Here is a 9,296-nt window from a genome sequence, read left to right on the forward strand (position 1 = left end):
ATTGTTGAGCCTTTTCAGTATGTGGGGTGTCTTCCCTCACTGGGTATTTGACTGGCATCTCTGGGCAGCCGGCTTCCCATTCTCCAACCTGACCTGCGTCCTCTGAATGCTTACCTGTTGCTGGGTGATCAACTGCTGGCGTATAGTTTCAGAGACTCATGTTGTGGAGCCTGCCAGCCAGCTCTGGGGGACGTGTGAATCTGTCCTCTGGCGGCTGTGTTTGTACACTCTCTCCCTGCAGTTCTCACCTTTAAAACAGTAAACATCCTGCACTACTGTTGCCCGGTAATGTCCCTTCTCCTCTGGCCCGTTAGCCTCCTGGTGAGAAGAACCACTTCGTTCTCCTGGTTTGCTTTGTGCAGGTTCAGATTGACCCCTACCTAGAAGATTCTCTGTGTCATATCTGCAGTTCTCAGCCTGGTCCTTTCTTCTGTCGAGATCAGGTGAGTCCCCTGGGGCACTCCAGATGTCTAGGAAGTCCCTACCCTCAATTAAAAATTGTCCTGTAACATTTGTCACTAGAAGGTTGGTGCTCTCAGGTACCTTGCGGTTGTCTAAGAGCACAGAAGAGGCAGCGGTAATGTTCTCTGATGGTGAGAGCAGGGATACACTTTGATAGCTTGATGGAAAACTCTTGGGAAAGCTTGAGTCCAGTCTTGATACGCTGGCCTTCCCTGTGCCTGGGGTGTTGTGTGCAGTGTCACCCTGAGGCCAGCAGGGAGTGTTGGTGGATGAAAGGAAGCTGGGTGGGTGTGGTCAGCAGCACCTGTGACCAGGTACCATAGTTCTAACACAGGCCTTCTCGACTGATTTTTCCCTATTCAGGAACCCCTTCTGTACTTGTGAATCTCTGCACTCTTGTGTTTGTCCCTGGTTTATATTCACAGTTGTGAGAAATGGGCAGCTTTCTGTTGAATGTTCCTGGGTGGGAGCAGGGATGTGGATGTGTTGGGGTAGTCTTTCTCAGGTGTTAATGAACACACATCACTTGAGGATCTTGTTTATTTTTATTTTTTGAGAGAAGAGGGGGGGAGTGCAAGAGGGGAGGGGCACTGGGGTGGGGAGAGAGAATCCCAAGCAGGCTCCTCACGGTCAACACAGAGCCCATCGTGGGGCTCATTCTCACAAACTGTGTGAGATCATGACCTAAGCCAAAATCAAGAGTGAGGAGCTTAACTGACTGAGCCACCCAGGTGCCCCAAAAGAGAGAATCTTTTTTTTTTTAATTTTTTTTCCAACGTTTATTTATTTTTGGGACAGAGAGAGACAGAGCATGAACGGGGCAGGGGCAGAGAGAGAGGGAGACACAGAATCGGAAACAGGCTCCAGACTCTGAGCCATCAGCCCAGAGCCTGACGCGGGGCTCGAACTCACAGACCGCAAGATCGTGACCTGGCTGAAGTCGGACGCTTAACCGACTGCGCCACCCAGGTGCCCCTGAGAGAGAGAATCTTAAGCAGGCTCCATGCTCAGGGTGGAGCCTGATGTGGGGTTTGATCCCATGACCCTGGAATCATGACTTGAGCTGAAACCCAAGAGTCGGACGTTCAACTGACTGAACCACCCAGGCGCCCCCAAGGATTTTGTTTAAATGCAGATTCTGGGGGCGCCTGGGTGGCGCAGTCGGTTAAGGGTCCGACTTCAGCCAGGTCACAATCTCGTGGTCCGTGAGTCCGAGCCCCGCGTCAGGCTCTGGGCTGATGGCTCAGAGCCTGGAGCCTGTTTCTGATTCTGTGTCTCCCTCTCTCTGCCCCTCGCCCGTTCATGCTCTGTCTCTCTCTGTCCCAAAAGTAAATAAAAAACGTTGAAAAAAAAAATTTAAATGCAGATTCTGATTCAGTGGGCTTGGAGTGGAACCTGAAATTCATTATTCCTGACGAGTTTCCAAGTGGTCCAGTGTTGCTAGCTGGTACCATACTTTGACAAGAGTTAGGGTAAGTCGGGCCTGTTGAGATACCCACAGTCAGTCTTGCTTGGGCTTTTTTTTTTTTTTTTTTTTTTTCCAGTGGTGCTTATTGCTCAGGCTCTTAACCAGGGGATAAGAGTTAAGCTGGAGGCTCCAGAGTGAGGGTGTGAGGTAAATTTGGGTTGTTGGGTAAAACCTAGAACAAGTGAGCAAGTATTGCTGACATCAGCCCTTCTAGCAGACTTGAATGTGTCCGTATCGTTAACAGATGATCCCCATTTTCAGGTAATTGTTGAAAAGTTGGTGGGCTGAGGTGTCACAGCTAGCAAGAGGGGGGCCGAGACTGAGGTACATACCCAGTCACCTGCCCTCAGTGTGAAGAGAGAAGCATGTTGCCTAGCACATTAGGACACGGAACCACGTAGGCTACAGCTGCTCTGTAGGAGGTGGAGGGGCAGGGGGCCTGACGAGCAGCCCTGGCGGTAGGAGGGATGAGGGGAGCCAGCAGGGTCTCTGTGCACAGTAGGAGCTGACGTGTCTGATCGAGTCGGGCACTTAGTGGATTTGCTACGGTTGGTCCAGCCTGTGTGTTAGAGGTGAGAAGGTTCCCCAAGACCGTGTCTTCTAACTCCACGGAGACCACCAGGAATCCCCTCCTCCATCTCCAGGGCAGACAGGCGGCACGGGCAGCAGCTCCCGCTGGTGCCAACACAGCCGTGGCTTCTCTTCCTGTCCCCCAACCAGGTGTGCTTCAAGTACTTCTGCCGGAGCTGCTGGCATTGGCGGCACAGCATGGAGGGCCTCCGCCACCACAGCCCCCTGATGCGGAACCAGAAGAACCGAGATGCCAGCTAGAGGAGCCGGCCGTGCCCGGTGGCCTGTGGCGCCCAAGGCCGGCGGGTCAGGCAGCGGCCTGCACCATCCTGCCCCTGGCGACCAGGGAGCTGGCTTCCCAAGGACAAGGGAAAACCGTAGTCACCTTTGCACTTGCTGAATCTGTCTTTGTTTCTGCACTAATTAATGCACAATGAGTTTTGTCGGGTTTTGTTTTCAGGGGGTGCGCCAGGGCAAGGACCCTCCGGCTCACCCTCCAAGCGACTCTGTAGTTTTCCCAGATTTTAGTTCCTCATTTTGCCGATGAAAAGCAAAAAAAAAAAAAAAAAGAAAAAGGAAAAAAAAAAAAGAACTACGTGTCGGGAAGGTATTGACACGATGCCTACATCTAGGTTTATTTATTAAAAGCGCTTTTTTACATTCCTTGCAATACTGATGGTGATGGTGTGCAGGTCTCGTTGGGTTTGTTCTTGCAGTTGCCATACAGTGCCTTTCCATTTATTTAACCCCCACCTGAACGGCATAAACTGAGTGTTCAGCTGGTGTTTTTTACTGTAAACAACAAGGAGACTTTGCTCTTCATTTAAACCAAAATCATATTTCATATTTTACGCTCGAGGGTTTTTACCGGTTCCTTTTTACACTCCTTAAAACAGTTTTTAAGTCGTTTGGAACAAGAGATTTTTTTTTCTTTCCTGGCAGCTTTTAACATGATAGCAAATCTGTGTCTGGGGGACTGCTGGTCACTGTTTCTCACAGTTGCAAATCAAGGCATTTGCAACCAAGAATAAAAAAATTTTTTTGGATTTGAAACTGGACCGGATAAACGGTATTTGAGCGGCTGCTGTATATAGTTTTAAATGGTTTATCGCACCTTCTTAAGTTGCACTTCTGTGGGGGGGAGGGTTGATAGAAGTTTTTAATCACAAAGTCACAGGACTTTTTTCTTTTGTAACTGAGCTAAAAAAGGGCTGCTTTTTGGTGGGGGCAGATGAAGGCTCACAGGAGCCCTTTCTCTCAGAGGGGACAAGTACACTTTCCTTATTTCTTTCAGTTGAGAAATGTATGAAGGAACAGTTGCAGTCACTGAAATGCTACTGGAGTTGAAAACTTGACTTTTTTTTTTTTTTTTTTTTTTTTTTAAAACAAAACCTACTTGCCCCTCTTTGGGAAGCTGTGTGCCAAAGAACCAGTGTCATACCCCCTCCCCCCCCTCCTGCTGAGCTGACGTCGCATTGTTGCATATCCCAGCTACTCTGTGGGTTTTGTGAAGCTGTGTGTGAAGTCTCTACCTCATTGTAGTATATGCAGGCAAGACTGCACTCTCCTACAGACGTGTGGAGTAAGCTGTGGTGTAGTTTTTTTGGCACATAATAAACACGTTGCAGCAGAGTTCTGCTTCTGTCTCTGTCTCAGGTGTGGGAGCAGTGGGGCCGAGGGGCTATATGACTGGAGAGTAAAAATCCCTGTTTCCTTGGATTTACTGTGGTGGTATTCCAGCCCGGGTTGAGGGCGGGGCCGTGTGGGAGACCTGCCCCTGTCCGTACTCCTTGGTCGGTTCACGGTCAAAGGCACCTTGGAGATGCCTTTCCAGCAGGCGGATAGCTTTAGTCCAAGCATAAAAAGCCCTCACATATAGCTTCTTGGAGCTCCTCTTCTCACAGCCTCAGAGCCAGCTTGGAGGAGCCGGAGGCACAGCTCGGGCCCCCTGTTCTCAGCTGCCCCTGTAAGCCTCGGGCTAGATTTCTTCTTGGGAGGCTTCCCATCCTCTTGGACTCACCTGTGCTGACCCAACCCCTTTCTGAGAGGGAGAAGCTTGCTTTTTGCTACTCTTCAAGAGCCCTGTTAATTTGGACTCTTTATCACAGACTCCCAGGATTTGTGAGACAGTCTGCTGATGATTTTCCCAGGTAGGTTGTGCCTGGGCCCTGCTGCCGGGCCGATCCTTCGGAAGATAACCCAGCACGCTGAAGCAACCCTTCTGCGACATGTGCAGGAATTCACTGTTGGAGTGGGTGGCGGGAGTCCCTGGGCCAAGAATGCGAGGCCTGGCTGGCAGCAGCCTCCCATGAAGTTTGCCCTTGCTGGTAAAGCTCCTGCAACTCCCTCAGAGGACCAGACGCGCCCACCCTTTTGGTGTCCTATTCCATATGGCATAGAGGCATCTCTTCTCCCCTCTGTGCCCCTCTTCTCAGGATAAGAAAGGTGCCACGTGCAGGTAGAGGGCTTCCTGCCCTGTATAGCCTTCCGTTCCCATCCATCCAGAGTCTGGACTGGCCAAGGTGACCAGGAAGGGAGTTGAAGGCGGGGGCCCAGCCTGAGGCCCTTTACCTCCTACCACCTGGCCAGCCCAGCCTTTCCTTAGGTGGGGGCCTGGGGCTGGCCTCAAGAGTTGGGGGGAGCAGAGCCAGAGGAGGGGACAGGGAAAGCCGGGGGATGTCTGCTCTGGTGGTTACAGAAGGGCCTGGTTTGGGAATGGGTGCGGCAGGAACAGCCTGAAGACAGATGGTTGGAGGACGTACCTCGGTGGCTGGGAGCACCGCCGGTGGGCTGGGTCCTCTGCATGTTTGAGAGCTTGCGGGGCGCTGGGAATTAGCTAAGCAAAGTGGCCCTATGCTGAGGAAACAGCGCTTGTCATGGTGACTTAAATCTTACAGTAGCTTTAAGAGGCTTTGGTGCTACTTTAGGTTGGAAGGAAAGCCCATGATAAGGTGACACTTGGGCAATGACCTGGAAGAAACGAGCTCGGCCTCTCCCAGGTGTAGCCCCCGCCCCCAGGCTAAACCCACACGTCTCCGACCTTAGGGACGGCTGAGGGTCCTGGGAGGGGAGGGGCACCGTCCCTGCTTCCTTACCTTTCCGCACTCCCGAATCACCGTTCCCAGGACGCTAAAGGCTCCCTCCGTCTCGCTGGCGTGTGCAGAAGACACGCACCCCTTCTAGTCTAGGCCAAGTAAGGCGATCCAGCCCCAGAACCGACGAGCAAGAAGCAGGGAGCCCAGAACAAACCGGGGCGGGGCGGGGCAGGGAGCGGAAGTCGCGCCCGCAGGGGGCGGGCCAAGCGCTCGTCCCGCCCACCGGCTGAGGATGGGCCGCCTGCACTTCCGCCCCGCCCCGCTGGGAGTCGCTGTGGAGCTCCTGAGGAGGACTCTGCGCGGCCTAGGTTAGGCGGAAGCGCCTTTCTGGCCGGCGCTTTATAGGCCTCTCTGTTGCTTCCTGTTTCCTCTTTTACTGTACCCGCCAACATGGTAGGTATCTTGGCTCCACGCCCCGTCCCCCTCAATCGTCCTCCATCCGCGGCTTTCCGCGGCCCCCAGCCCTCGAGGCCGGGCGCCGGACCCCGCCAGGTCCTGGCCTCCGCGGGTCCCTGGCCTCCGCGCTGAGCCCCGCGCTCCAGCACTTCCCGACCGGCCGGCCCTCCTCTCCCCTGGGATTCAGCCCTAGCCCCCAAACCCTGCTCCCGTCGGAGCGGGACGCCGCACTTTTCCCCGGAGGGCTGCTCTGGCTCGCGAATGACCCAGTGTTGTCCAACCCGCAGGGCCGCGTCCGCACCAAGACCGTGAAGAAGGCGGCCCGGGTCATCATTGAGAAGTACTACACGCGCCTGGGCAACGATTTCCACACCAACAAGCGCGTGTGCGAGGAGATCGCCATTATTCCCAGCAAGAAGCTCCGTAACAAGATTGCAGGGTGAGTTGACGGGCCTGGTGGAGGACGGGGAGCCGCGGCTCAGGGTCCGCCGAGCTCCGACTCGGGAGCGGGCCGGGTGCCCTGCTGCTGGCGTCGGGACGAGCGTCACCGACGCGGCGGGTTCTCCTGCGGGCCTGCCCTCCCGGACGGGGCTGGCCAGGCAGAACCCCCGGGAGATCCTGCTCCGCACCGCGAGGCCTGGCCTGGTTACACGCCGGGTCAGGGACTTTGGAAGTCGGAAGGAAGGGAAAGGGAGGCGGGCGGCGGCCGAGAAAGCTGGAGGTGGAGGATTGGGTGGCTCGGAAAGAACGGGAGCCGAGAAGGGTGTGTGCGAGGCGGCGGAGCTGGGTGTGCGCGCTCGGAGCCCGCGCTCGGTCTCAGGGTGGTGAGTCCTGCCCCTTCTCCCGGCGTAGCAGGAACCGCAGCTGCTGTGCGTCTCTCCGGAGACGGCCGGGACCGGCGGGGGCCGGGGTGCGCGCTCAGGGTTCTCACTGGCTTGTGCACTTTGCAGCTATGTCACACATCTGATGAAGCGGATCCAGAGAGGCCCGGTGAGAGGCATCTCCATCAAGCTGCAGGAAGAGGAGAGAGAAAGGAGGGATAATTATGTACCCGAGGTAAACTTCCTGGGTCGTTTTTGGGCCTCTGGCGCATCGTGAAAGATAAGCAGGTGCCTGGTTTGCCAAGGGACCTCCACAGAGTCTTAAAAAGGAGGTCTTCTATCCATCTATCCCTCAACCAGCTCTAGGTGCCCACAATCCATGTGCCATAGCCTTGTTTTGCCCTGTTGGGACCATTTGGGTCCGCTCTGGTTTTTCACGTGAGAGCCCTTAGTGGTGTGTGTTGAGTGATTGCCGATGGCCATTTGTCCTGGTTTGAGTATTTGCTTTAGCATAACATTCCGGAGGTGTGCACCTGGTGTTGAGGTTTACTGAAAACTGGTTGGATGTTCATGAGGGTAAAGGAAGGTAAAACCAGGATAACTGATCCTTGGGTGCTGGGATCCTTACGCACACTGCTCACCTTGCGGGATGCCCTCCTCCCTTCTTCCCCCTCCCACCCCCCCATTTAAGAATCTTGGGGAAAAGGTGGGGAAAGTGAGAGAGAACTCACTCGTTGATATTTGGGGCCTGCCTTGTTACTTCTAGGTCTCAGCCCTGGATCAGGAGATCATTGAAGTAGATCCTGACACTAAGGAAATGTTGAAACTTTTGGTAAGTGTGCGCTGAGTTTCTAAAATAGGATTTTGAGAACCATCAGTAGCTTTCCATGATCTCTGTTAAAACTAGCAGCCAGGTGTTCTTCTCAACGTCCTTCATACATGATTTCCTTTTGTCCTCCCCATGCCCCAAGAGACCCATTCTGCTATTTGCGTTTCCTACTTGAGGAAATGGCAGCTTGAACACTAGTGGGTGGAGGGTTGGGAATCTCATCTACGCTTCTGACCACTAGACACACCGCCTCCAACATGGGGTTTGCTGGTTAGTGAAGATGGAGATTGCACTCCACCGGAAGGTAACTCCCAAAGGCAGTGGCCATTCTCCCATGGCTTCCAGGACACCCTTCCTCCCTTCTTTCCTTGTCTTCTTGTCTCTGGCCGCTCCTTCCCTTTGCCCCTTGGTTCCAGCTCTTGCTGTCCCTTCATACTTCGTGCTTTCCCTCGGGGACGTCATTCCTCCTGTGTCTGTATCCTGGCCACTCGTAAGAAGTGTCGTCTCCTCTGCACATGCTTGCTTACCAGGCACATGTGTGTGGCAGTTAAGATACCTTTGTGTGGCTTCTCTTAGTTCTTCATGGTTTGATGAGGGTAATCTGGGCTTCAAAGTCCAGCACACAGTGATTCAGAGCAACTTCATTTTTTCTTTTTTATGATCGCAAAATGTGTAAGACATCTGGAAAGGTAGGTAGTGAGCAGAAGGAACTGTGTATCTACCACCCAATTTCAGACGTTACGAGCATAGCTAAGGTCTGCTGTGGACCATTTTCTCCAGAAATAACTACTGTCCTGAGTGTAGCCTTTTAGTTTTTTCTATAAAATTGGTTTTTGAGGATGAACCGGGGCATGAAGTTCCAGGTGTGTGGCAGGCTCTCGACAACTGTTTGAATTAGTGAAGCTTCCTACTTGCGTGTGGCCCTGTATGTGGCCCAGGGCGGTGATCCTCAAAGGAAAAGATGACCCTCGGGACATTTGGCAATGTCTGGACACACTTGGCTGCTACAGCTAGGGGATGCTAGCAGACATGAATGGGCAGAGGCCAGGGATGCTGCTAAAAATCCTACAGTGTCCAGGACAGCACGCTGACGTCTGGCTGTTAGGAGTGCATGTTCCTCCAGATCTCAACTAGACCCCCTTGTGAGTTCATTGTTCTGGGGCAGGGAGAAGGCCCCTGTTGGCTTTCTGACTCCAAGCTGGTGGACGCCGATAGGCCAGGCCTGGCGGTGGTACTGGGACTTCGATCACAGACCTCAGCAGTACGGCCACACTGAACCCACTTTGTTGTTTTCCAGGACTTTGGCAGTCTGTCCAACCTGCAGGTCACCCAGCCTACAGTTGGCATGAATTTCAAAACACCACGTGGAGCCGTTTGAATCTTTGCTGTGCTGTAATACCTTCAATAAACCTTGGACAGTAACCTCGCCTGTGTCCTATGTGGGTTCTGTGCCAGTAGCGCTAAGGGCAGGAGTCTTTCTCAAGGCAGAAATCCTGAAGAGCACTCTGCGGTGGCAGCATCTGCAAGGGGCCTCTGGGCCGTGGGCGTACGGACGGCGGACATCCTGGAGAGCTGAGCCCCGTGGCCACGTTGCTTGCCAGCCCCACCCTGCCTGGCCCTGGCAGGCCCTGAGCACTAACCTTGGCTTCAGGAAG

The 9,296-nt window shown here is 53.8% G+C and overlaps 2 protein-coding genes and 1 long non-coding RNA gene across 15 annotated transcripts in view; 2 read left to right on the plus strand and 1 right to left on the minus strand.

Moving 5' to 3' along the window:
* CPEB1 (cytoplasmic polyadenylation element binding protein 1) overlaps nt 1-4,132 on the plus strand; it is a 91,988-nt gene extending 87,856 nt beyond the window's left edge. For all 13 annotated transcript variants that reach the window (XM_040493547.1, XM_040493543.1, XM_040493539.1 and 10 more), the window contains 2 exons: nt 363-443; nt 2,651-4,132. In XM_040493547.1, coding sequence (XP_040349481.1) covers nt 363-443; nt 2,651-2,761 — 192 coding nt within the window. In that variant the 3' untranslated portion in view covers nt 2,762-4,132. The remainder of the gene's footprint in view (nt 1-362; nt 444-2,650) is intronic.
* On the minus strand, nt 144-8,484 carry LOC121042334 (uncharacterized). The gene is made up of 3 exons (XR_005796122.1): nt 8,379-8,484; nt 1,655-1,657; nt 144-155 (listed from the first exon to the last, which is right to left on the minus strand). It is a non-coding gene; the product is annotated as an uncharacterized LOC121042334 (long non-coding RNA).
* Nucleotides 5,856-9,066, plus strand: RPS17 (ribosomal protein S17). Its single transcript, XM_040493554.1, has 5 exons — nt 5,856-5,988; nt 6,279-6,430; nt 6,942-7,047; nt 7,579-7,644; nt 8,939-9,066. Exons 1-5 carry the CDS (start codon nt 5,986-5,988, stop codon nt 9,017-9,019), a joined length of 408 nt encoding a protein of 135 aa, XP_040349488.1. The 5' UTR covers nt 5,856-5,985; the 3' UTR covers nt 9,020-9,066.
* The last annotated feature ends 230 nt before the right edge of the window (nt 9,067-9,296 follow it).

The sequence above is a fragment of the Herpailurus yagouaroundi genome, unplaced genomic scaffold, assembly GCF_014898765.1.
Source record: "Herpailurus yagouaroundi ecotype Mexico unplaced genomic scaffold, PumYag 185, whole genome shotgun sequence".
Lineage (NCBI taxonomy): Eukaryota > Metazoa > Chordata > Mammalia > Carnivora > Felidae > Herpailurus > Herpailurus yagouaroundi.

Coding starts and splice junctions, on each gene's coding strand:
- RPS17 (XM_040493554.1), top strand. Junction 6,431..6,941: donor CTCCGTAACAAGATTGCAGG/GTGAGTTGACGG, acceptor TGCACTTTGCAG/CTATGTCACACATCTGATGA. Junction 7,645..8,938: donor AGGAAATGTTGAAACTTTTG/GTAAGTGTGCGC, acceptor GTTGTTTTCCAG/GACTTTGGCAGTCTGTCCAA.